This window comes from Furipterus horrens, unplaced genomic scaffold (assembly GCF_987537825.1).
Source record: "Furipterus horrens unplaced genomic scaffold, mFurHor1.1.pri manual_scaffold_2, whole genome shotgun sequence".
Classification (NCBI taxonomy): domain Eukaryota; kingdom Metazoa; phylum Chordata; class Mammalia; order Chiroptera; family Furipteridae; genus Furipterus; species Furipterus horrens.
In genome coordinates, this window is record NW_028327172.1 from 89543095 (window position 1) to 89569706 (window position 26612).

Sequence of the window (26612 nt, forward strand, 5' to 3'; positions counted from 1 at the left end):
GATTTCACTTCCCCTTGCTCTCTCCCCAGAAGAGTCCATACATAGCTGAATGAGGATGGGTACAGGGACACAGGGAAAATAGAGGCTCCATAGGACTTGGGGTGTGCGGGCGAGGCAGTCTGATGGCTGAAATGGAACAAACCCCTACCCAAAGTCCCCCACCCAACTCTGCCATTCCCACTAAGCTACCAGCACATCTGGTTGTCACAAATGCCATTCTCCACACAAGCCCCTCCCACCCCTTCCAACCCACCCCTTGACCCCAGGTCATCCCAACACTGGAGGGAAAGAAATATTTTTCAGGTTATCCATATTTGCAATATTGCCCCAGCTCCAGCCCCATAAAGGGACTGCTAGAAGGGCAGGTTGGCCATGCTGCCCGGTGCAGGGAGGTAGCCCATCTGGCTGTCCAGAGACACACTGCGCTGCCGCAAAGGGTGGGACACCATGAGGTTCTGTTGGGGTGGGGGGCCCATGAGGGAGCCCTGTGGGGAGAGCATGTGGGGGGGCTGGCTGTAGACCTCGCCGCTCACGCCCCGCTGCTTCATCAGCATGAAATTCTGCTGGGTCATGAGGCCTTGTGTAGGGGACATGACCCCCTGGTGCAGGCCATGGGGCACCATGCCTTGCTGTGGGGGCACACCTGTCCTGCCCAGCAAGGACATTTGTCCAGGGTGGCACATGGACATGTTGAGCCCCCGCGGGATGCTCTGCTGGCCTGGGAGGTTAGGGGCCCGTGAGGGCGTTTGTTCTGCCATCATGTTCTGCAAGTTCATGAGATGCAGATTTGGGGGCTGGGCCTTGGGGGGCTGGTTCTCGCTCTTGGGGAAGTACTGGAGGGTGCTGCTTGGCTTCTCAGAGGGAATGATCCTTGACAAGTCGAATTCAGGGATCCCCGTCGGGGTGGGCCGGATCACCTCGCTCAGCTCGGGATCATTCAGCACTGATGCCACCCCAGGGAGCACGCCCGGTGGGTATGCTTCGCCCATACGCCCAGCCATGGCTTTGCCGATCAGGTGCTGCTGGGGGGGCATGGGGCCAGGTGGCTGGCTGGGCAGGTCCTCTGGGGGTAGGGGCATGCCTGAAGGGTAGTGCTGCTGCAGGCCAGGCCCCCCTCCTGCCCCCCCACCAGGCACCATGGCACCATGGGGCTGCTGCAGCCGAGGTGGGAAGGACATCATCTGGGAGGAGCTGGGCACAGGGCCACAGGAGGCATTCAGGGAGTCTGGGCCCCCTGGAGCCATCATCATTGAGTTTTGAGGGGTTCCCCCTGTCCCCTGAGCATTGGGGTGCAGTGGAATGTTGGAACCCAGAGGGGTGGGGGAGGGCAACATGGTAGGTGGGGGATCATGAGACAGGGGCTGCTGGCCTGGCAGGTTCATGCCCATGGGACTTTGGGCAGCAGCTGAGTTCAGGTGCATCTGGTTGGACTGGTTATTGCTGATCCCTGTAGGGAAAGAAAAAAGGGGATGAGGAACTATGTGCATCCAGCTGGTACCAGGGGTGAGGACTTTCACCATTGGTCTGCCCTGGTTGCAAGAAAAAGGACTTGAGGCATTTAGGTTAGAAGCCAAGAGACCCAATTTCTGGCCCAGTTTGCCATGGACACTGTGGGGATGCTAGAAAGACTGCTCAAGTGCCCTGGGTTTGGTTTCACTAAATGACTATGCAAGTGGGAACTGTAATTCCAGGACATTGCACCCCAACTCCCAGGGCCCTCTGGAAGCACCTGAAAGCCAGCATGCCCACTCTCCCCACCCCCAGTACCCGGATCAACTCTTCTCCCTGTGGCCCTCTTCCTGTCCTCGCACCTGGCCCAGAGCCCTGCGGTGGTGGTGGTGGCGGGGGTAGCAGGGGCCGATCGGGCAGCAGCTCATCATCTGAGGTGGCGATGGTCTTGATGGCATTGTGGTAGAGCGGGGTGGAGCTGGGCATGGCATACTTGGACATCTGGGACATCATCAATGACAGAGGGTTCTGGGAAGGTGTGGGATCTGGGGAGGAAGTGAATGGCAGGCTGGGGTTCATGAGGCCGCTGGGAGGGTTGGCGGGAGGCGCTGAGGAGCTGCTCCGGGGACCGCTAGGCGGGAGGGCACCTATAGAAGCGGGGAGACAAAGATCAGGGGGTGACTGGGGAGGGGAAATGAATCTGGCTGTTCATATTGGGCACACCTTGATTCAGACACCCCACTGAACAGAGCCCCGCACTGTTATCACTACAGTCCCCCCTTCTCCAAACAGTTCCTGCAGCTGCAGGGCCCCAAGCAATGAGGAGATCCCAAGTGTGACCCTCTCTAAATGCCTGGGAGATTAACAAGTGCCCCTGTGAAAGCCCTCACCCAGTTGCCAACACCTGCCCTTCAAGCAGAGCCATTGGCCTGGGAGACTCCCAGTACCAGCGTCCAGTGTTCATTTGCTCAGCTGAGCTGACTCACCCTGTTCCATGTTGCCCAGGGTGGTGGAAGAATTCATGTTGAGAGGCGGCTGCTTGTTCTGAGGGACCCCAGGGCTGGGTATGGCTGTCTTGGGGGAGGCAACCCAGCCTGGAGAAGGCACCGCCATGGAGGGAGACTTGAGCCTGCTGGGAGAGCCAGTGGGCGAACGGACACTGAGAGAGGAGCTGAGGACCTGGGGCGACTTGAGAGGTCCTGGCGGATTGGCGGAAGGCAAGGGCACCATCTGTGAGGGAGTCTGGGGTGACTTCAGGTTGGCAGTGGGTGAGGTGACCAGGGGTGAATGCACCTGGCTAAGTGTGGGCGACTTCAGATGCCCCATGCCTGGCGAGCCCATCTGATTAATACTGATGGTGAGGTCCGAAGGCCGTCTGCCCAGCCCCCGGTTTGGGGCTGAATGCACAGACCCTGGAGGAGGATTGGATGCAGGGGGCAGAGGCATGTGGCTAAGCCGGGTGGTCGCCACATTGCCCATGGGCATTGAATTCTGGTCAGGGCTGAACATATCCTGGGTATTGCCCATATCCTGTGGCAGGGTTTGGTAGGGTCCTTGGCCCCCAGAGAACCCCTGCTGGCCCTGGTTGGGAAACTGAGAGGGCATCAGCATCTTCTGCGGACCGCCTACCATGCCACTGCTGTTCTGAGCCCGTACTCGGGCCATGTCCTCAGGACTGAGGCCCTGAGGCCCCATCATGTCCCCAGGGCCCCGCATCTTCTGCGACATCAGCATCTGCTGCTGCGGGGTCATCTGTACATTCAGGTTCATGTTCATGTTCATGTTCACATTCATGTTCATGTTGAGGTTGCCTGGTCCTAAGGGTGTGTCCACCTCCCTCAGCCCAGACTGCCCCATGGTGGGGCTCAGAAGGCCCCGGCCTCCACCAAACTCCATGCCCATGGGAGTGCCTGCCAGTCCCTCACCACCAGCCATTTGCCCAGGGAACATGGCTGGATCCATCTGCCTGTGCACCTGCATCATCCGCTCCATCTCCACTCCCTGCCCCATGCCACCACCACTGGCCATGCCCACAGGGCGCTGAATGCCCAGTGACCGCTTCTCCAGCAGCTGGTGCCGCAGCAGCTCCTCACGAACCCGAGGGGTCATGAATCGTTCTGCTTCACTCTGCCCACCTGGGTAGGGCATGGGGTTCTGGGTAAAATTGCTGGGCACCCCCATCGGGGGTAAGTCTTCGGCCCAGCCCATACCCGGCCTCACAGGCCTCTGCATGGCATTCATAGGCACCTCCATGGGCATGCCCTGCATGCCCCCAAACCCAGGCACCCGCTGCAACTGGTTGCCTGGGAAACGGGGACCAGGGAAGGGAGGTCCACCCCGGAGCTGCATGGGATCTTGGATATCCATGGGCCCCCGCAGTTGTGTGCCCATTCCAGGTGGCCACTGATCCCCAGGCTTGCTGTGGTAGGGAGGCGGTGGCCCCCTCACCATCATGGCCCCCATGCCCATCATGTCCTGCAGAGGCCGGCCCCCATGCAGCCCAATCTGCTCCTCCTTCCGCCGCTTCTCCTCATAGTACTCTTCCTGCAGCTTACGCCAGGCCACCTGCTCTGGCGTCAGGCTGTCCTGGCCCAGCCTCTGCATCATCATGTTCATCTGCTGCCCCATATCCCCGCCCGGGGGGTGCCCAGGCACTTCATGCTCCAGCGGGGGGCCCCCTAGGCTCTGTGTCTGAGAAATCATGGACTGCAAGGGCTCCTCATACTTCTTCAGCCCACTGGGAGGGGCCGTGGGTGGCTGCTGGGGGGCAAGAGGGGCTTGTGCTGGTGGTCCTCCCTCACCTGCTCCTCCCGGGGGCCCCTTGAGGAAAGGCTCAGTCTCCCCGCTGCGGAGCAACAGTCGCTCAATGTCTCGAAGTGTCTGGAGGGAACGCTCCCGATGCTCCAGCTGCTCCTTGGATAGGCCCTCTGAGCCCACCAGGCTCCGCTGCCCATTTCCTGTGGGGGCGGCCTCCCCTAGTAGGGCAGGGCCAGGGGCACTGCTGGGGTCTCCTCCAGGAGGCAGAGGATTGTTGTTGGTAGCAGCTGTAGGGGTGTTAGGGTGGGTACCCCCAGTCCCACCGCCCGTGCTGGCAGCTCCCACTGAGTTGGGTGTCATTTCCTGATTGGTGTCCTCAGGAGGTCCCTCAGAAGGCAGAGCAGGGGGGGCACTGCCAGGGGCTGGAGGTGGTGGTGGTGGCAGTGGAGGTGGCTGGGACTGTGGTGTGCCTGCTGATGATGTGTTCAAGGGTAGCGGTTCTGGGGTGGGCAGCACTTTGGAGGCCTGCAAGAGGACAAAGGGAGAGCATGAGACAGTAAGGGGACACACCAGCCAATCTCTCAATTAAGAGGCGCCATACCTGGACCAGGCACCAAACTCACCTGGTCAAGCTTGGCCCGGGGCACATTCTGCTGGTGGTAGGCAAGGATGGAGTCGGCCCGGCCCTGCAGTACCGCCTCGGCAGCCCTGCACAGGAGTCAGGCACAAACAGCTGAGAGAGATAGGCAGGAGGGAGCCCTTGTCTTCACCCAACCTAACCCAACCCAACCCTGGCCCCCTGTAGGTGCTCACTCATAACCCCAGGCTTAGGGGTGCTAGGTAAAGAGAGCAAACTTGGACTGCCCTGAGGCACTTACGTGTTGGCCAGGTGTGTGGTGAAGACATACACAAACTGTGAGGCAGGCTTTCCAGGGACACCTCCGCCCCCTGGGGCATCAGGTCGAAGGCCCGGTGGGGGCCCATGCGGGGGCCCTGGTGCACTGCTCTCACTGAGGGGAAGTTGGGTGGCTTGGCCAGGACCCAGCTGTGGGGCCGCCATGGCTGGATCTGCTACATTACAATCTGCATAAAAGAAAAGGAAAGATGGTAAGAGGCTAAGCAGCCCAGATTTAGAAAGGAGAACCAGCTGGTACCCCCTTCACCCCATCCCAGAGGTGCCCAAGGACAGAGGCTCTCTGCTTTACAGCTGATGCCCACAGGGTCATTTGTTGCCACAATCTGGTGTTTTCACTAGCCTGGTTTCCACTCTTACTTGTGCTAGACACGTCTTTGGCCAGGACGGAAATTGTGGGGACCTTGTGGAGTAGAAGTGTGGCCCTTATGAACAGGTTACCATGCGACTGGCATTCTGATGGATAACTATGAATGTGACTCCCCACAGAGTCTGCAAAGCCTGCTCTTAGACCTGCTCTGCCCCATCATGCTACAGTTTGCCTGTGTGTATGCACACTGACCAGGTGAAGGAAGAAGGCAAAGAGATCGCACAAATTGATAATTCAAACAATTAATGGTTCTTCAAGCCAGCCCACCACTTACTGACTCTGCGACCTTATGAACAAGACACTTTGCTCCTCTAAGCCTCAATTCCTTTATCTATAAAATGGAAACACTAACTACTGCCCTGCATAGGGGGCAGGTCAAAGAAATCTATTTTTCTAACAAGTTCATAAATAAAATCACAAATTTAAAAAATCATTGGGAAAACAGAGTTGGTTCCACAGTCACAAATGTGACTCTAAGTCCAAGCCTAGAAAAAATCTACAATTGGTCATTAATCAGTCTAGGTGAATGGGTGGACCCATTCCCATGCCAGGGAGAAGAAGACAAAATGTCTGGCCTGCAGATGGGCAGTGACAGCACTTTCAGTTCATACCAGGCAAAATGCCTGAAGTTGCCTCCTCGAGCCAGAACAGCAGCCATCTTCCCACAAGACCAGTACTGAGTTCCTCTCCCTGAATAAACCTTCTTTGATAGTCCTAACTCATAGGGACCTTGCTCTGGACTCTGTCCCTCCAATTTTATAAAGAAGAGAAAAGCCAAAAGTTTGGAGTGGGGAAAATTTGAGAGCCAACCTCAATGTGTGAAGACCACCCTGGGGAAGAAGATACATACTCAGTACACAGAACAAGGACTCCTGATTACAAGTTATAGGCAAGAAGGCAGGTTTCATTTCAATAGGGAAATTCTATTACAATAATAAGAATACTAAAAATAAATACTGTTCTAAGTGTGGTACATGTATTAACTCATTTACTCCTCATACCGACGCTATGAGGTAAATATTTTTATAGATGAAGAAAACGAGGCTCTTTCCCTAATTTATACAAATAATTAGTGAAAACCTAGGATATAAACCAAGGTGATCTGGTTGAAGAGCCTGTGCTATTAACTTCTACATTATACTGCCCCACATTAAGAACTCTTTGAGCCCTGGCTGGTGTGGCTCACTCGACTGAGCGCTGGCCTATGAACTGAGAGGTCGCCAGTCCCTGATTGAGGGCATTAGAGAGGCAACCAATAAAGATGGTTCTCTCTCTCTCTCTCTTTCTCCTTCCCTTCCTTTCTCTCTAAAAATAAATTTTAAAAAATCTTTTAAAAAATAAAAAAAAAAGAACTCTTTGAGAATCTAATGGCAGTAAAACTAGAACAGTAATAGTGGTTGCCTTGGTATGGGATATTAGCAATACTGTATTTGTACTTCCCAGTGTCTTTCAATGTTTCTGCAATGGTGAATGGGGGGGAGTGTCTTTGGAGGCAGTGACCACCCCCATCTATCAGTGAAGGGTTCAGCCAGGGGATCATGAACTGCCAGTCAGATCCTTTGGAGAGCCCTGGGACCAGATGACCTTTAAAATCCCAGCCAGCTGCAGAGGCTTCATTCAGGTCTTGAACCATGTACCACCTCCATAGGCACAGTCCACTCATTCCACAAGCACCTACTGAGTGTGTTTCCTCCTCTGCAATAGGCATCATAGTAACACCTACCTCACAGAGCTTTTGTAAGGACTGAATATCACAGAGTGGTAAGGTAGCAAGCTTTTTTTCTTTCTTTCTTCTTTCTAAGTCCTTGCCTTCAACAAGTCTACAATTTCACATTCTCTGGCTGGTTTCTTATTCATTAATCTGTCTCATCCTACCTCCCAAACAGATGTAAGCCTTGAGGGAAAGCACCAAAAAAAATTTGTATGGGTGTCCCAAGGGGAGGGTTGTGTCTGGTTCTCCCCCCTCATCACTTGTGCAAGTCCCAAATACATGCTGACCCCTGAAAGAATGAGAGGAGTGATCATCCACCCATGCCCACACTTTGTCCTAGCAATGTATTTTGGGAACTTGCTAGGAGTCAATTAGAGGTTAGTGAAGTGTTCGAGAGACACAGCCAGTGTGTCAGCTCACACCCAGGCTTAGTTAGCAAGACTGCACAACAGAGCCAATTGTCTCACGCCAAGTGATGCTGGACTCTTGCAGCCCTCCCTCCACTGACCAGTAGGTGGCAGCATAGGCCAGGAATTCATGGAAGGAGGTACTAGTGACAAAACCACTCGAGGTTCACCCCACGCCTTTTTAGTCCTTAGGAAGAGGCGGCCTCTGGCCACCTGGAAAGCAGGGTCAGAGCTGTCACAGTGCAGGGAGCAACAGAGCCTGAGAGGTGGGATTAGAGAGAAGCATAAGCTCCAGAGCCTTGCTTCTTCCCCAGGCTCAGCCCTCTCTCTAAAGCCCTAGGTGAAGAGAGAAAGGCTCCCTTAGGGCAGCCATCCTCCAGGGGCACCACGGGGAACAGCACCATGGCATGATGGGCACTCACTGTGGGTGGCCCCAATGGGCTTGTCATCCTCCTCGCTGTCTGGTCCAGAGCACCATTCGTCCCCGCTGTATGGCTGCTTCCGCTCCAGCACACAACGCCGCTTGCTCCGGGGTGCCACCTCTGCCCAGGCAGGACAGTGAGAGGCAGGGGTCAGAGTGAATGCCCAAAGGCCCTGTCCTCTCACACCCAGGCCCATTCACCTAGATATCCCAGGGCAATGCCCAGGCTATGGTGGGCACTTAGCCATCCCTTGGCCCCCACACCACCATTTGTTTCTGATTTCTCTCTACAGCCCAACTGCCTGTCTCCCCTCCCCCACCCAGCACAAAGCACAACTGGTTCTAATTAGGGCTGGGGGGAGGGAGGGGAGACACCGCTGCTACTCTTGCAGTCCAGTGGCTGTTCAGCAGCTCCCACCAACCCAGATACTAGGAGGTTCTTGGGATGTGTAGGTCTGCTTCTCATCCCAGAGCACCTCCCTCTTCCCCTTTGAGGGTTCTGGTGGGAAAGTAGGAGAGGAAGAAGACTGACCAGAAACCCCATCACTGTGTGTGGCCCCATCATGGGTGGAACCTAAGGGAAGCAGGGGATGAGGATTAGGCAAGGGGGACAGTAAGATGGTCTCCCAGCAACTCTGGGCCTTGAACTGTGGAACAGGAAATAGAGTACCTTTGGCCTCTGAATCCAGAGATGGAGTCCCAGTCTCTCGCTGTTCTCCAGAGTCCACAGATACACTCCGCTCCCTCTTCACTTTGCCCTTTAGAGAACTGAAAGGGGGCACCCCTGCCTGGGTGTTCTTCAGATTTGAGTTGCTAGGTGAGATCTGGTTGGCCTTGGCCCCATGGTTTCCCGCCCCCACACCCTTGGAGCCCAGGTTGCAGGTGGGTCCTTGGTTCACATTCTGGTGCTGGGATTGGACCCCACCATTCCCTGTCTTGCCATGATTGGTCAACTTATTTTCTGGGTGCATTGGCTTAGATGGGGCAGGGGGGCAGTGGCCGCGGGGGGACAGTGGCGGGCTCCCTGGAGCTTCTCTCCTCCTGGGGTGGGGTAACCTGGGAGAAGGTAAGAGAGACATGAGAAGTTAATCTTGATAGGGGTTTAGCATGCCTGGATTTTAACTGCCCCATCCTGCCTCACCTAATGGTAGGTGTGAGTGGCATTTTAAAACTACCAGCTTATTCCCTACCTCCTTCCATTGCTCCTCAGACAAAAGTTGATGCCAGTCACCTTGGAGAGTGAAGATGGGGCAACCCCCTCCACCCTCAAGTCCCCATAATTCATATGAAAACTAGAGGCTTTCCTTAGCATAATCCACCCACACCCCTGGCATCCATCAGGCTACAAGCCTCCAGGGCACCACTACCCAACACACTAGCACCTGACCTAGGGTTTCTGTCTTCAGATTCCTTCCAAGGTCCCAAACCTCAACTTCCATGTGTCCCAACACTAGCAGAAAGGGGCACAGGACCTGACAGTCACTGTTCATGCCTCAATCCCATTCCCCTGGGGAAGTGGGAAAAAGCACAACTGAGTGGTACCCACTGGTCCAGACAGCTCCCCAGAGCAGGAAGGGGAAAGCCTGAAGAGAGCTGGCTGGTAGGCCTGGCAGGCAGGCAGAAGCAGGAAGAAAGGGGAAGGGGAGTGGTGTGTGGAGCAGACTGGAGAGCAGCCTAAAGCCAAGGATTCCGGCAGCCTAAACTGTGGGCCCTTTAAGATCCAGCTGGCTCCCCCCACCACCTCCCCTTCCCGGGAGACCTATTAATAGCCGCTGGAAAGATCACATCACTGGGAGAGGATATTTATCCCCCCTCATTCCACACCAGCTCAGATTTATTTCAGCTCTGCTGTCCTGCTGCTGCCGCCTGGCCCTGTCTGCAGGCTCCTCCTGGGGAAGGGGAGGAAGGCAGGCATTGCCCCTCCCTCCCAGCTAGACTGAAGCCAGAGGGCGCCATTGGACCTGACAGTGGAGTGGGGGGTGGGGGTCCTACTCAAACTGTTTTTAAGAGGAACGGGTTGGAAGGGACTAAACAGCAGGCATAGCTGGTTGCCATTTCCCTCTGTTCCCTGCTCCCAAACACTAAGGCGGTGGGCTCCTGCCTCAGGGCAGGCCTTCCCATTCTGACCCCACTTGAGCCCACTGGTGGCCTGGAAGCTAGGTGCCCAGGGAGGCTCACTCTTCAAGCCAGCACAGCTCAGCCCGGGCACTACTGGGCCCTTCCCTTCCCCACACTCCACATATCCCACCCTCCGTGACACCCACACACCTTGTCTTGTTAGCCAGGATCCTCATGGCTCCCACACACAGTGGGGCTACGGCCCCTGTGCGTGCCCAGGGCCCAGCCAGGTACTCGGTACTGGAGCACGGACTGCAGCAACAAGCCCCAAAGAGAAAACTTGTGACTTGGGGAGGGGGTGTAAGAAAGGGAGGGTAAGAGGGAGGACCCACCAGCCCTGAAACTAGGGAACTGGATAGGTTAGGGTTGGGATGGAAAGAAATGACTGCTAGGTGGGGTTTCAGTCCTAGAGGCTAGTCCTGTCCCATCCCTCCCACACGTTACCCACAGGGAGCTTGCAGTCTCCAGGAAGGCCCGGCCGCCGCCGCGGCAGAAGCAGAATGCACTAAGAAGATAGGTTGCCAGGGCACCCACGTGTGGCGGCCCTGAGGTCTTTTCTGGCACCCTGCGGGACTTGCTCTCCCAGGGCACGCCCCACACCCTGGGTGGGGAACCCCGCACGGCCTCCACCCACTGCCAGCGTAGCGCCCTACCCAGGGCGCCCCTGGCGGGGGGTGAAATCGGGATGAGGGCCCTGCTCCGCCCTCCACTCAGAGCCTAGCCCATGCCCATCCCAGCAGGCCCGGGCGGGCAGCGAGAGGCCTGGCGGGGCCCCCGGGCTGCAGCTGGGCTCTTCTGGAGGCCAGTAAAGCTGGCTCAGATTCCTCCCCAACCGCAAGAATGCAGGAGCCTCCCCTCCCCCCGCCCCTGCACCCCACCCCACCCCCTTCGGCAGAGCGAGAGCAGAAAGGCAGAGCGAGTGAGACAGCCAGCGAGCCAACAGGCGATGGAGTGGGAGGTGGACAGGACTGCATCGCCCCGCGGGGCCCCGCACAAGCAGTAGGGGTGGACACACGGCCCAGGGCTACAAGGGCCCGAGCGCCGCCAACAGCGCCCAGGTTTGGCTTCGCGCGGGGTGCCGCGAGGCACAAGCTCCGAAAGCCAGCAGCACCCGAACTCTGCCTCACACACACTCACAGCTCACACGTGGACCGGGAGACAAAGACACGCACGGAGCCCAGGAAGCTGGAGGCGCACCCACGCCAGCCCCCTCACAGAGGTGTGCAGGAGGACGCGGGAGGCGCCGGCCCAAGGAGCGGCCGCCGAGAGAGCAAGCCCGTGGCCACCGAGGCTGCCAGAAGGCAGAGACCGAGCGCTCTCGCCTGCTCATTGAACAGATGAAAAGACTGAGTCCGGCCACGAGAGAGCCCTAGAAAATTGAACCTGGTAGTCACAGAGAAAAAACAACACAGGGCCATAGCTACATCACAAACAAACAGAAGCCTCACCCTACTGCCCCCCTGCCCTGCCCTGCCCGTTCCCCCGCCCCCAGCCGATTCTGGTACTGGGTGGGGGAGGGGAGGGAAGAAGCCTTGGGCCCAAGCTTGGTACAGGTGACAGGCCCTGCCAGACACCGGTGCAGAATGCTGCGGCTCCCTGCCCAGCTGCGGCAGCCTGCGCTGGGCCCTCTGGCTGAGGGGCCCCGGCCTATGATCCTGCGAGTCTAACCATAACTTACTCCTGGGGCATATTGGCCTTCTGGGCTCCAGCTCTGTCTCTGGGAAGGGAGGTGCTTCAGGGGAAGGTTTCAAAGTCCAGGGCCTGGCTGGGAAGCAGCCCACTGCCAGCCCCCATCTCCTTCATCACCTCAGTTTAGGGCAGAGGCAGGAAAAAGATGGAGTCCGCACTGGGCTAAAGAGCAGGCCTGTGGCTGACAAGGGTCTCAGGCTCCCATCCTCACTGATCCTTACTACTTACCGCCTACTGGGAGGTAGGTAGTTTTATTATGCCCATTTCCACACAAGGAAACTGAGGTCTAGGAAAAGGAAATAGCCAATAAGTGACAACACCAAGCCCTTGTTTCCATGGTGTTTCCCAAACACCACAGCGTCCCCACTGTGTGTCATGACTGCTCATCTGAGCCTGCATCAGATAGGTGGGCTTCCCACATGCCAGCCACTGGGCCCAGCCCTCTTTGGGAGGCAGGGCAAGGAACACCACTAATTCCTATGTTTACAGCTTTAAATATTGGGACCGTAATAATTTGGGAAGGGGCTGTTAGAAAATTAGTCTTCTCCAGTGTCCCAAGTAGGCCAAGGCTCTGCCCCAGAAGAATCCCAGAGTTGCACTCTCCTCGAGAACACTACCCCCTTGCTCCTACCTAGCCACAGGACAAGCAGAGTTCCCATCTCACCCCCCACCCCCTACCTTTATCCCTCAGGAGCCATCCCAACTTCCAGAGACCCCTCCTCCTTACACACAGTCCCAGAAAAGACCTAGAATGCCTTAGGAATGACAGGCAGGAGGGCTGGTTCCTGGTGGATGCAGTTTCTAAATAAACACTGACTTAAGGGGGCTTCCTAACCCTAGGCCAGGAGCCCCTAAGATGGGTAAAAGGGAAAGGGATGGGACTCACAACACACTGCTGCGGTTACCTCTCAGGGGCTAGGGTAGGGAGTGGAGACAAGTGTTCACAAGCAGGGAGTTGGCGCCAGTCTCCTAAGTGAAAGGCCAGGAGCATACCCATCAGAACAGAGCCCAGGAGGCAGATGAGACAAAGGGCTTGAAATATTTTGCCCTCCTTGTACAACACGGGGTGGTAGAGGGCAGAGGGAATTCGACCTACCTATTTCCAGCTACCCCCACCTTGGGAGCCTATTTGGTCCTCTGGCTAGCCCACCGGTCTCATTGCCTAGCTCAAAACCACCCAAAAGAGGCGGTAAGAAATCTGCTTGAAGGGCCCATGCTTCTCCATTCAGTGGGCAGATACCTCTAGAGAGGAAATGGATTGCTAGGACCCCTATGATGGCTGAAAGGACAGGGCTCTGCTGGGAGCAACAGGGATGGGACCCCTGGCCCCTGATTCAGGGAGATGCAGCCCCCAAGACAACAAGGTCCTAAGTCCTCTTTCTCTGGGATATGAGGACTCCTTGGTCCCTCTAAGTTCTTCTCTACTACCCAGGTCACTTCCTCTTCCTGAGGTTGTGACGCAGCTGGGTGGGGAGGTCAAGGATTCACAGCCCAGCAGGCAATCTGCTCAAGGACCAAGGTATTGCTCTGGGACCCTCTATGTGAGAACTTCCAGGTTTGGGGAGTGGCAGGCTTCCCCTTGTCCAGGTTCCTCACTTCCCCCACCTCCTGCCTAAAGAGATCATGCAGATCAACCATTTTTGTCTGGGACTTTCCAGCCTGACCCCACCTGTAGCTCCAGGGTTATGTCAGGCTACCCCAGCCCTGAAAGGACATGGAAACTCCTGGTCTCAGACCTTTCTAGTTTGGGGTCTTTGAACAAGGTGTTTCGACAGGGGATTCTGCCCATTCTGGTGCCCATTGTACCTTCCTGTACCTTCTGGAGGTTGCAGAGACAAGTAACATTGCCTAGACAAGCCTGAGGTCACTTCATTTGGCTCCTTCAACCACTGCGTGTGGCCAGGCCTGGGGAAACAGTCATGTCCTGGCAGTGAGGTGCCCCCAAAGTCTGCTGCCCAATCTATGACTGCTCCCTCCCCCAGCAGGGAGAGGCAGAAGACGGGCACAATGAACCAAGACAGGGCAGGAAGCCCAGGCAGGCAGCGGGCACTATGGGCCAGGCACAAACAGCCAGCACAGGAAACCACAGCCTACCCCCGCCCACCCCACCCGCCCAAAGCTCTGGGAGAGAGGAGTGCCAAAAGCCTGATACCCCAACAGGGGCAAGGGCCAGCGGTTAGCCCGGGGTAAGGGAAGAGTGAGAAGCAGTCCAGTCCTCTATCTGCCCCAGACCTACCTGGGGAGGGGGAAAGGAAGCCAAGCTGTCAGGGATGGTACTGCCTCTTTAAATCCACCGAAATCCTGAGCTAGGCCCAACCCAGCTCTGGTTTCACAGGAAGGAAAGGAGCTCAGGAGCCAGTAGGGCAGGCCGTGGTGGCTGGAATTAGCCCCACCAGCTCAAATATATCTGGTCTCTGCCTGCCACCCCACTGGCACTTCCTTCCCCCTGGCATCTGCACCACAGTGGAGGTGGGAGAGGGTCTCAATGCTATTCCCTACCCTGTGGGAGACCCCAATCCCTGGGGATGCCCTGTTGCTGGATACAGGAAGGTAGAGTGCGACTTCCCAAGCCTGTATTCTGAGAAGAGAGGAATGGGCATGGAAATGTGTGGGCCCTCACGTAGCCTCTGGCCTCCAAGGGGTTAATCTGGCCCCTGTTTGGGGGGTGGGGGGTAGAGGTGGCCTAGGCACCACCTCCTCCAAACTGCCTGGCGGCCAGGAACAATGGAGCCATTGTGGGAGGAGTGGAGTGTAGGCAGACTGCTGGCACAGCCAACCTATACCACAGGCGGGACCTCACCCAAGACTGCCTGCCGCTACTTTGCTCTCTCCCCCAGGTACTAACAGTGGCAGAGACATCCTCCCAACCCCCTCGCCTTGCCTGCCTGTCCCAAACTCTTGGCACCAGCACTACCTGGAGGGCCCTCAAGCTCCATCTACATTGACATCCGGATTGCCATGACCCTACAGGAGGCAGGGGCATGTGGGCCAGGATAGGGTAGGGGTAGGGGCTGACAAGACCGGTTGTATGCCTGTGATCCTCCTGCAGGGAAGACAGGAAGGCCAAGTGGGGTTGCTGGTGTCAGTCCTGGCACCCTCAAGCAAGAAGGGCTTTAGGGGATTGTGAGAGCAGTGACAGGCAGGGTTGCCTGCCCCCAGGCCTCATTTCGCACACTCATTCCATAAACCTGCTCCCTGAGGTGGTCCAGTGCCAGGTGTCCAAGGGTTGGGACACTGGAAGGCAGCATGAGTGATGCAGTGGAATGAGAACTGGGTTTATAGACAGGCAGACGGTGCCAGTCACATGCTGCCCTTGCTGAGCTACAGGATCTTCTCTACCTCTTCGGTCCTTTGAGCCCCAGTTTCCTCTTCTGTAAAACGAGGATAAATTCATAGAGTGAAATACTGCTAGTAAGACTATCTAACAGACCACCTCTGGCCATGATGTCCCCTTGTTTACTCCCTGAATGGCATCCAAATATGTGGGCATTTGGTAAAGGTGGGCATTGTTCAGATATTTGTCCTTGAAGTGTTCAAGGGCTCGTGGGCATCATATTCATGGTACTGAGTACAAAAACTTGGCTCTTCCTCTACACTCCTCACAGAGGCCAAGTTCCCTTGGCTAGCACTCCCCTGGGCATCCCTGGGTTTACTGACAAACACTCAGACCCAGAGAGCAGCTGTCTACTCTCTTAGCCTCAGGTCTGTGTCTCAAAACCCCAGGAGGCAAGCAAAGGGGGGTTTCCCTTCAACAGTGTCCTGCATCCCCTATGCCAAGCACTCCTCTCCCTGCCTGACCCCTTGGCAGGCTCTGCAGGGTTGGGCTGGGAGAAAGCTGGAGCCTATGTTCTTGCCATGGACCTCTTTAAACAGTGGAGGACCTAAGAGGGAAAGAGCAACTGGGACATGCAGTTCTGGTAATCAAGAGTCCAAGGGGAAGACCTGTTCTCTTCTCAACTAGAGGTGCTTCTCAAGGTGGCTCCGCCAAGCCCCCAAAAGGGTTAACAAGGTCCTAAAAATAACCTGCTCTCTGCAGGACCCACTGAATGGAACCCTCCAGCCATCTGTTCCCATTTTCTCCTATTCACATTGGAACATCTGAAACCAGCCCCAGAGTCCCAGCCCAATCCCCAAAATAGCCCCAGCCTGCCCAAGGAACAAGTTCCAGGGACTGAGCACAGGCAATCGAATGGTTAGCCTAGCAGTAAGGCATGGCTCAAGCCAACTCTGAGCCCTCACCCCTGGGCCCATGGAAAGGAGGTGTCCTCCTCTGATTCCAGAAGGAGGTAATGAGTTTCAGCCCACTCTTCTTGGTACAAGGCCAGAGAAGGCACCTGCTAGCCAAGCCAAGGCCTCAAACTCAGGAGCCTGGGTATCCCAGGCACTAATGCCACATTTTGATCAACTTTCTCCAGGGATTTGGACACTTACTTCCCAGAAGATCCAAACCACCTATCTGTAGATCTCCCCTCATTGTAGGTATCATCCCTACTGCCCACTCCTAGGATCCTTACCCAGAAGTTCCCAAGACTCAGCCCCTCCACCATTCCAGTCCCATCCCTGGGCCTTTAGGAACCCTGCTCACCCAGCATCACTCAGTACTCTCCCCTGCTCCAGGGCACAGAGGGCTGAGGCAGACTTTCCAGGCAGCCCACACTCACCCATCCAGCCCAGGAAAGGATTCTGGGGGTGTCCTCTGGACACCATAGACTTCAGGATGCCTCCCCTGGACTTCAGGGTGCCTCCTCCCTGCCCATCTGTGTGCAGTAGGTGTCAGATATACCCATCTGGGCTTCCACACATGTTGCAGGTCTGAGTACTGCCTCACCACACTCAGGAAAAATGCCCAGGTGGGTCACAGAGAATCCAGGGAACCCGGAGCACTGAGGCAAGCCTAAGAAGAAGGTCCCTGAGCCCTTAGCCAGGAAAGAGAGGAGGCAACCATTTAAATTGTTTAAGGACAGAATGTTTTGTTCAGCATGGTGAAAGAACAGAGCAGCAAGGGATGGGATGGTTGGAGGGGTGCTGAAGGTGATCTAAGCTAACAGCCTGGGGGAGGGAAGGCTCAGCCCTGAAAAGTGCTGGGAGATAGGGAAGAAGATATGTCTAAGTCCCCCACACCCCTCTTCAGGCCTATGGCTATTTGGCAAACTTGCACTCAACTTATCAGCCAGCTAGCTCTAGCCCTAGCCAGGTAGTGGAGTTAGTTAAGAGCATCATCCTGATACCCCAAGGTTGTGGGTTAGATCCCTCATCAGGGCACATACAAGAAGCAACCAATGAATGCGTAAGTGGAACAACAAAATCAATGTCTCTCTCTCTAAAATCAATAAATTTAAAAAATGCTTTTTTTATTTTAATGTCAGTCAGCACCAACAATGGGGAGACTGAGGCAGCAAGAAGGTAGGTCTGGAAGGGTATTAGAATCTAGGACTCTGAAATGCTGGCAAGGTTCTCTTCCCAACCCCATCCTGCCTCATTTCTTCCCCTGCTAAATCCCCTGGGAGGGTCAAGAGTCCCTGTGAAGAGCTATGACTAATAATGAGGGTGATCTCTAACATTTATTGAGCATTTACTCTAAAACATCAAGCTGTCCTGAATGCTTCACATGCATTATCTAAGTTAACCTTCAGAACAACTCTGTGCAAAAGAACTTTTACTTATTTTATTGATTTTAAAAGGAGAGAAGGGAAGAGAGAGACATCGATTTGTTGTTCCACTTATTTATGCACTCATTGGTTGCTTCTTGTATGTGCCCTGACCCCACTTTACAGGTAAGGCATGGAAAAGTTAAGTAACTTGCTTAGGGTACACCATCCAGAGTTAGAAGAGTCAGGATTTGAACCCAGACACTCCAGCAATTGGGTTCTTAACAATTTCACAATACAAATTCACCCTAGTATCAGCCCTCTGTGCTATGATGAAAGAATGGGCATCTCACTCACTCATTCCAGTCCCTCCATGCCTGATGTGAACCAGGTGCTAGCTAGAGAGGCCAGTTCCTCCTGCCCAGGGAAAAGATCAAAGAGAGGACATCACTCCACACTCCCTCAACACAGGTGCCCAGCCCCACAAGTGTTCTAAGAGCAAATTTCTTGGGCTGCCCCCATTCCAACTACTCTCAATGCATTATGATCCTGATCCCTAAGTATCAAGAAAGGAATCATGGCAAGTTACCGTGACAACAGCACAGGGCCCCAGCTGAGAGAGGCCCAAAGTCAGGAAAGCAGTCTGCTGCCCCTCCTATGCTGTAGGTGAGGGTCAAAGGTCAAGAGGGGTGCAGTCCAAACCCTGCCCCCAAACCTGCTCAGCCACACTTGTCACTGCTCCCCACTTTTCTCATTGCCTGAGCTAGAAGCAAGAAACACTTCCTCCAAGTCCCTAAAGGGCAGTGTGCTCCAGCAGCAAGGATGGGGGGATAAGAAGCCCCTCCCTCCTGAGGACAGTTTAGAAGTGTCTCCTGGTCTACAGCTTTCTCCAGCTTTCCCTAGTCAGATCAGGATCTTACAGGCGTGTTTGTTATGATTTCAGGGAGTTGTTGCTAAGTAAGGAAGGAGGGGAGGGAGGGAGAGAAGAAAAGAGGGGGGTGGCAGTAGGGAAAGAGCCTTGTGTCTCTAGGGGCCAAGGCAGAAACCACATTACAGTGGCTGGGTAGCCACCCTGGCTTTGAACAGCCAGCTAGGGCCAAAGCCAGCAACAAGGAGAAGGGCTTGGGATGACCAGGAAATTGAACCTTGCCCTCCAGGGGTGATTGGACTGGACCTCTCACCTCCCACCTGAAGAGAGTATCCAGTGAACAAGAGGGTGGGGACTTTCTCCCTAGAGTGGCTGCTTTAACTCTTTCTGCGCTGGTCTAGCTCTGACTCCCTACCAGGTTGCAGTCCAGGTTGCCAGGCTGTTAGCAGTGGGGGCAGAAAGCCAGGAGGAAAGCACCCAAGACAAAAAGCCAAGCAGGAGGCCATGGCAGACAGAGATTAGCAAGGAGGCTGCAGGGGGAAAGGGCCACACAACAGCAGAGGACCTCTCCCCTCAGGGATAATGTATATCTGGGCTCAGGTTCAATGGTGTGGCCTGGAATTGGGGCTCCCTGTGGAGAGAGGGTCACAGCTAGAAGCCCTAGGCCAGCAATCTATGTCCCTCCTTCTCCCATAACCCCCGTCCCATCCCAACACATATACCACATGTAAACACACACATGTACACACATACACATGGCCTGCAGCTCCTGGAAGTCTCTCAGCTACTGAGACACCCGCTCCCTCCAGGTCTTCAGTGGATTAGCTGGGAGCCAGGACCAACCAGCTCTCCCACCACACTTCTCCCCCCACCCCATCCTGAAAGCAGGAGAGAGAAGGCTCAGGAAGATGCCTTAGCACTCCCTCAGAGTTCAGCCCCACTGAGAGAGCAGACAGAGAACTCCCACAACCTGGCTGGAGGACCTGAGGGAAGGCGTGGATATGTAGGCCTGAGAACCCCAGGTTCAGCACCAGCCACCCCCAGGGTTATCTTATGTCAGGGAAAAGAATAGTGTAGGTCCTATGTCCCTGTGTGGTCTCCTTTGCTACACCCTTTATCCCCTGAAGAGGCAAAGTCCTGGGGACCAGACCTGGCTGCGAGGGCCTGGGGTGAGAGAATCAGGCATAGCAGTTCAGTAGGAGGGGGCTGGGTGAAGCTCCCAAAGGCAGGCAGGAGGCTGGTGGCTGGGCTCAGTTTGTACTGGGGGTCAAAGGGGAGTTCTTTTCCAAAGAATTCTGGGAGAGAGGCCAACTAGAGCAAGCTGCTAACCACCTCTCTCTCTCTCTCTCTCTCTCTCTCTCTCTCTCTCTCTCTCTCTCTCTCTGGCAGGAGGGGAGTGGGTGTCCCTGCCAACCAGACTTAACCCTCTCTAGCCTGTGTTGCTCCCAGGCACGGGATGGGGGAGTTGGGGAGAAGACCTTCACTGGGCTCAACTTCAAGTTCTAGGGCAAGTGCAGGGCATCTGCCAGAACAAGGCTGGTTTCACATGGCCCCAAATGGGACTGCCCTGCCCTACCCGTGGGTGATTTTTCTGGGCTCATCTCCTGAAGGTGTCTGCAGTGACGTGTGTGTGCGTGTCTCAGAGACAGAGATTGAGAAATAAACTGAAAATTCCTTGCCAAGGCCCTCCCCATGCTGGGTCACTGAGCACTGTACCAACCTGTGCCTCTGCCCCTCCCTCCCACTTCATCCTGGGACCAGAGGCCATGGAGGGGGCAGCAATAAAGGAACATGCAAAATACATAAAGAGGACAGCTTACCTTCTGCCCACTGCCTGCTAATGTCTCCACAAGCCCTTGACTCTTTAAAACAGTCCCTGCCCCAGTCCTCTTCTTCCTCACTGATTTGCTACAAATGTTTCTATAGGAAAGCATTCAATTATAGCCTGAGATCCCAGGATGGCAAATTGAGTCATAGTGAGGTATTAGGGGTTTCAGTGCCCATATCCCATGCAGACATAACTCTGCTATCATCAATACCCTTGGCATGACAAAAGAAACAAACAAAAAGAAAAACCCACCTGGCAACCTGCTCTCCTGTTGAACGCTGTTTAACTGCGAATGGAAGGAATAAGACTAAGCATCAAGAATTTCCCAGGCCCTGGCCAGGTAGCTCAGTTGGTTAGAGCATCGTCCCAATACACCAAGGTTGTGGGTTAAATCCCTGATCAGGACACAGAAGAATCAACCAATGAATGCACAAATAACTGGAACAACAAATACATGTTGTTCTTCCTATTTCTCTGTCTCTCTCTCTCACCTGCTCCATCTTCCTCTCTCTAAAAATCAATGACGGAGTAGGAAGAAGAGAAAGAAGAGGAAGAGGAAGAAGATGAAGAAGAAGTTCCCAGGATCTACTACAATGGCAGCTGGCCCCACCCCAAACACTTCACACTTCTAGGTTGACACATTATCCCCTCAGGACTTCAGACCCTTCTGTCCTCTTCTGAGGCAGGAAATAAGAGTGTCTAGTCTTGTTTTGCTCTCTGCCCCTAGGTAGAGAAGTCAATTTTCTGAATCTTAAATTAGCCAACAAGCTCCCAAGTCTGATGCGGCTGGCTGTTCCTTGTCCTCAAAGCAGCAAGTGACCTCAGGTATGGACCGTTAACTTCCTTTCCCCAGCCCTTTCCTTTAGAGCACTGGGCCTCCCTATAATATCCACCACTGTATCTTCAGGACAAGAAGAGGGTGGAGTGGTTGTGTTGGGATCCCTCAAGGTGCTGGGTGTCCATGAGGGACAGAGGAAGACAACCCAGCCCTGGGGACACTTTATCCCAAAGTCTCCTCACTATACCACTTTCTCTCCAAGGACCACAAAAGTGCCAGAAGGCTTGGCCCTACTCCAGGAAAGCTCCCTGTTAAAGAACAGAGGACTCCATGTCCCAGGCAGCTTCGAGGAGACATGTGACTACACACCACAAACATGTTCCCAGGGAGGAGGAGAGAGGTGGTACCAGAAGCAGACTGTATGCATGTGCACACACATGCACATACACCCATCAGAGAGACACAACCCCAGGCATGCACACTCCAAGAGATATTCCCAGACATGTGCAGTTGAGAGATACACAGTCACAATTCCCAAAGACAAAGACACACATCCAAGATATCTCCTAAAAATAACCCTGAACTCCCCAAGAATGGCTCAAGACCACAGAGGCTGTCATACTCATAGAGTAGGCCAAGGAAAGCTCAGAAACAAAAGACATGGGCCAGTACACAGAACTACTGACAGACAGAAAGAAGACACACCCACACCAGGACACACACACACACACAGTAATACACATGTGACCATGTGCTAGCACACAAGCTCACACACACACACCCTGGCACTGCACAGCATGAAGTCAGGTTAGAGGACTAAGTTCTTGGCTAGTGGGGAGGAGAGGAGTCAGAGGGGGTGGAGAAGTGCTCAGGGATTTCAAAACAATCCTGGTTTTGAAATGCTGGATTCAGGGCCATTCCAAGTTCAGGGAAGGGGGAGAAGTGGGGAGGGGAAGGCAGGCCAGTGCAGAGCCACCAACCAGCCCATTGGAGGAGGAGGTTGGACAGACCCTGCCCCTGAGGAAAGGGGACTAGAAAAGGCACCAAAGTTAGGAAAGGAAGGCACCCTAGACCAAGCAGGGAGGGTCTGGCATGGAAAGGAAGCAAAGAAGAAGAGGCTTCTGCTTTTACCACTGACTGGAAAAGAAAGCAGGAAAGGTTTCTCTTCCTCTCAGGACTGAGAGGAAAGAGAAACTGTCCTGTGCCCCTACCCCTACTCATAGGCCATGGTAGTAACCCCCTCTCTCTTACAGACTGGAACCTTGAAACCCCATCCCCACCACCTAGCAGAGCCCCAAGTTGCACCTAATGCTAAGGGGTTAAAGTGGGTAGGGATGGGGGCAACAAGGGCCTGCGGGGGTCAGGGATCTTCCACACTGCTACCTGAGAATCCACGGCTTCCCTCCTCTTCATAAGGGGAGACTTTGGGAGACTGAGGCAGTGCAACATACCCCCACACATAAGAAGTCACCCTTCTTCTCCCAGGATAGCAGTGTACCCTTACTACCCTTCCCCCGATCTTCAAAGAAAGTAGGCAGCTCTCTCCCAGAGAGGGGAGTTCAGGCCAATCTGGGTGTACAGATCTGGAGGCCCAGCCCTAGCACCCAGCAGAGGAAATTCCAGGCAGTACCTCTAGGCTGCTGTCTTCAGGGCTACTCATTCAAGTGACATGCAGCACCTCAGGGGCTCTAGTCCTGTGGCCTTCCCTGGCCCCTCAGCTCCTAGCTACTTGGCTGCTTTAGCTCCAGCTCTAATAGTTACAGGACAGGATCAGGGAAAGTCCAGCACTCTCTGGGTGAGCCTCTACCAGCCCCATCCTGGCCCCTGGCCAGGCAGAGCCTTCTTTCCCCAGGTCTCTGGGGCTGGCCCCAGAGTGTGGCTGTAGGTGGGCAGCTGGCAGGGCTGACAAGCAGGGGCACAGATGTCAAGCTAGAGCAGCCAGGCACTCAACAGGTTGAGCCAGTCCCTGGAACAGCCCCACCCCAGGGAGAGCAGGCCTGGCAGAGGCTCCCTGCCCAAGGCACCCAGCCTGTAGCCAGTTCACTCCCACAGTTGCCCACTTTCCCACGCTGCCATCCCCTTCTGCATCCTCCCCACAGGTCAGCACCTGGCCAGTAGCCAAATCTCCTGATACAAGGAAGGGATGCTATTTCCCCATCACCTTTGGGTGCCCAGGCTCTTGGGGAACCTCGCTATGATGAACCAAGAAGCCCCAGGAAGAGTAAATATGGCATCAGGGCAATAAGAACCCCAGAGTGCCCCCCACCTCCTTTCAGGCCTCTTTTGGTCCTGGGAAGACTAGACACTCAACATCCTGGCTCTCCACTGCTGCCCCACCTCCCTACTATCCCCCCCAGGCACTGGGGCAGAATTTAGCCCATGGTGCCAGAGTTAGTATGGGGGTGCTCCCAGCTCCTGTCTTAGACTTACTTCCTGGAGGGGATGCAAAACTAGGTGACTTCTGGCTCCCTCAATCCTGCTAATGCTGCTGCTGCCTGCAACCCTAGTCTTTTCCTTGCACCCCACGCCTGGGGTCCATGGAGCTCCATCCTGGCCACGCCCCCCACAGGGAGGCAACCCTTCTTTGCAGGCATCTCCTTTAAATCTAAAGCAGGTGCCAGGCATTCCAGCCCTTACTGAGTGGACATTACCACCCAGTAAGCCTCTGCCCAGAGTGCTACCCCTATCTGTTAATGAAAATTGAGCGCCCAGCCCAGGGCTCCTTCTTAACCCAGGTACCCAGAACTTGGGAGGCAAGAACTACCCAAAGTCATGAGTGCCCAACACAGATTCAATAAGCAAGTTCACTAGGTCCCACATTCCCACTGTTGTGCTAGTCCCACACTTTTGTGGACCCCCGATCCTTCTCCAGGACTCTGTAATCTCTTCCCACTTTGACCATCAACCCCAGTAATTAGAGCCTCATTTTAAGTCTCCATATGGACCTCCAGAATCTATCTCCTGCTACCCCAAGCACAAGAGTTACTCTGGATCCAAGATTATAGGTATTCTAGCCCTCACAAACAGACTATCCAACATTAATCCCCCTGTCATCCCAATTAGGAGCAACACTGGTAAGCAGAGAACCTCTAGAGGGAAGTAGTCAGAAGGCTGGCCTTCAGGCCCAGTTCTTCTTTAAGGCTAAGGAGTCTAATCACCTGTGGGAGGCAGCATCTTCCTTCCTGGCATAGACTCTCCCTACCCCTCAACTTCCTTGTCATCCTCACCCTGTCCTGAGGCTTCAATCAGCAGGCACTCCAGAGCTGACACCAGAAAGACATGTTCTTCACCTGGGGCCATGAAATCATGGTCCTGCCCCACTGAACGCAGCCAAGGATCCACATAGCCCTGTCCCAGAAGAAGGGGCGGCTCCTTGGAAAGGCTGAGCAGGAGGGAGAAGGGGAGTGGAAGCCCACCCACCTTGGAAGTCTCATTTGAAAAGCTGCCTAGAAACATCAGGAGGATTACAGCAGATAGTGAAAAGACAGTTTTCCTACGTAAGCTCTTTCCCAGAGCACAATCACATGCCTAGCTCACCTCTCCCAAGGCAACACTTTTCCTTCCTTCACCAGAGGTCTCTCCCTGCCGCAGAAACAGACACAGACATACACCCCAAGCAGCAGACAGAACGAGCAGGGAGAAAGAGGTGTCAGAAAAACCCGGAAGGAAGGAAATTGGACAGACAGACAAGACAGAAGCTGATCCTGGCTTTACTGTTCCAATGAGACATACTCCCGATTCCCAGACTGTGAGGAACACTCCTTCTCACCACTCAAGAAGAGAAGAGTAGACCTCAGTGCCTCCTTAAACCAAATTCCAGCAGCCCTGGGATAGAACTTATCTCAGCCAAGCAAGAAGCCCTAAGCCTCACTGCTCTTCTTCCTCACATTCCTTTGGACCAAGGCAGGGGCCACTTCCCCTTAGTAGTGCACAGATACCTCCAAGGAACTGTGTGACTACCTCACCCACTCCCAACCCCCCACCACTAAGAATCCTTGGCTGGGGAGACTCCTCCAGTCACAATCCCTGCTGCTCCTAGGCAGTGCTTGGGGATAGAGGGCGACCTCAGCAAACCCCAATCTCAATGCACCTTCTTCTGGAGGCTCCCATCAGGAAGGGAGGGGTGCTGGGACTCAAAGGGTTGGTAAGCCTGGGAGGGGGACTACATCTCCCAGAAGCCCCCAGGGCAGGGCTGCTGCTCCAGCTGGCCCAAGGCCGGCCTTGTTCTTTGCGCTAGGGTGGCAGGGTCCCCCGGCTGCCCCTAAGCCCTCCCCACAGTGCTCTGGGGCTGCCTACCTGATTGGGGGCCCAAGAGTAACCTCCACTAACCCTGGGGGTACCCCCCACCCCTTACACAGCTCCGGGGCGCGTGCCAGAGGGCAAGAGACAGTCAGACTGTGTTCCCCCTCCCCAATTCGAACTGAATCTCCCTCTTCGCTCCTCTGCTAGCTTGGCATGGCTTTTACCCTCAGCCCCAGCCCACCCCTCACCTCTTGTGGGTCGGGGGTCCTCACGCCAGGCCGGAGCTGGACGCCATGACCAGGTCAGGGTCGGTGGGTGGATTGGGGTCCTCCTGCTCGCCACTTGGAGGTGCGGGGCGGGGGGGGGGGGCAGGAGGTAATCTTTAGATCCTGGACGCCTTGATCTCTATACCAGCCCGGCCCGGGAAAGGGTATCCGGGGGTCTCTGAGCGCCTAGGTTCCTGCCTCCCAATCGCGGAGCATGGTTGTGGACGCCGGGCAGCAGCGGAAGAGCTCGCACACCCGTCCAGCCCTGAGCTCGGGGCTGGGGTCTCGGCCCCGAACCTCAAGGCTCAAGCTACTGATCCTTCCTTCCTTCCTTCCTTCCTTCCTTCCTTCCTTCCTTCCTTCCTTCCTTCCTTCCTTCCTTCCTTCGCTTCCTCCTTTCACTTTCCCCGAGGCTGACGGGGACAGCGAGTGCAGGGCGGGGTGGGGGTTGTCTGGGCGTTTATTGTTGGTTAGTCGCCGAGGGTCTGGGTCCCAGCCCCCGGGTGGCGTGGCGCGGAGGGACCCAGGCGTGCGGGCGTCCGGCCGGCTGGCTCCGGGCAGCGGAGGTGGTGGTGCAGCGGCCCCGAGTCCGGGGCATGTCAGGCCACTGGCTCCACCGCGCGCCGCCGCCTCGCCGGGCTCCCCTGCGCTGCCGGAGCCTCGCTTGCTCCTCCACTCGGCTCCTCTCCCTAGCCTGAATAAGCATTGGGGCTCTCTGGCTGCCTCCTTCAGCCTTCATACCAGAGCCCGGAGAGGCCCCTGTCAAAATAAGAGCTCCCCCATCTCTCTTGCCTCCTCGCCCAACCCGGCTCCGCCAGCCTCCCAGTGGTCTGACTTGGTAAGGCGCCGCGCGGGCTAGCGGGGAAGCAGATTGGTCCGGGACTGGGGGGCGGGGGGCCGCGGGGAGCGGGGGAGCTTCTACCCTTCTTTCCTCCCGATTCCAGAGGACTGAGGAAGAGATGTGCCAACAACATCCCACCCTAGGGAGAAGTTTGGCAACCTACCCTACCCTCTTATCTACACCGATTGGAAGGAGCAGGATCCCTGGACTCCCTCAGCCCTCAACACACACACTACTGGGTCCCCTCTTTATTGTACCCAAACACATTCATTATGCATCTCCTTTATTCCTCTCTCTTTCCTAGCAGACTATGAAGTTCTTGAGGACATAGACTGAATTTGAATTTTTTCCTCAATTCTCAGTACA

The 26612-nt window shown here is 55.3% G+C and overlaps 1 protein-coding gene and 1 long non-coding RNA gene across 4 annotated transcripts; one reads left to right on the forward strand and one right to left on the reverse strand.

Moving 5' to 3' along the window:
• Positions 1 to 293: 293 nt before the first annotated feature.
• Positions 294 to 25487, reverse strand: BCL9L (BCL9 like). Of its 3 annotated transcripts, XM_090266051.1 has the most exons (10): positions 25388 to 25487; positions 10297 to 10398; positions 8699 to 9084; positions 8561 to 8602; positions 8030 to 8149; positions 5085 to 5289; positions 4830 to 4914; positions 2436 to 4731; positions 1812 to 2096; positions 294 to 1447 (listed from the first exon to the last, which is right to left on the reverse strand). In XM_090266051.1, exons 2-10 carry the CDS (start codon positions 10320 to 10322, stop codon positions 354 to 356), a joined length of 4539 nt encoding a protein of 1512 aa, XP_090122177.1. In that variant the 5' UTR covers positions 10323 to 10398; positions 25388 to 25487; the 3' UTR covers positions 294 to 353. The 3 variants fall into 3 exon arrangements, with proteins under 3 accessions (XP_090122177.1, XP_090122179.1, XP_090122178.1); XM_090266053.1 differs by lacking the exon at positions 10297 to 10398; XM_090266052.1 differs by lacking the exon at positions 8561 to 8602.
• Positions 25060 to 26612, forward strand: LOC150019041 (uncharacterized). The gene is made up of 3 exons (XR_016509028.1): positions 25060 to 25440; positions 26138 to 26243; positions 26350 to 26612. It is a non-coding gene; the product is annotated as an uncharacterized LOC150019041 (long non-coding RNA).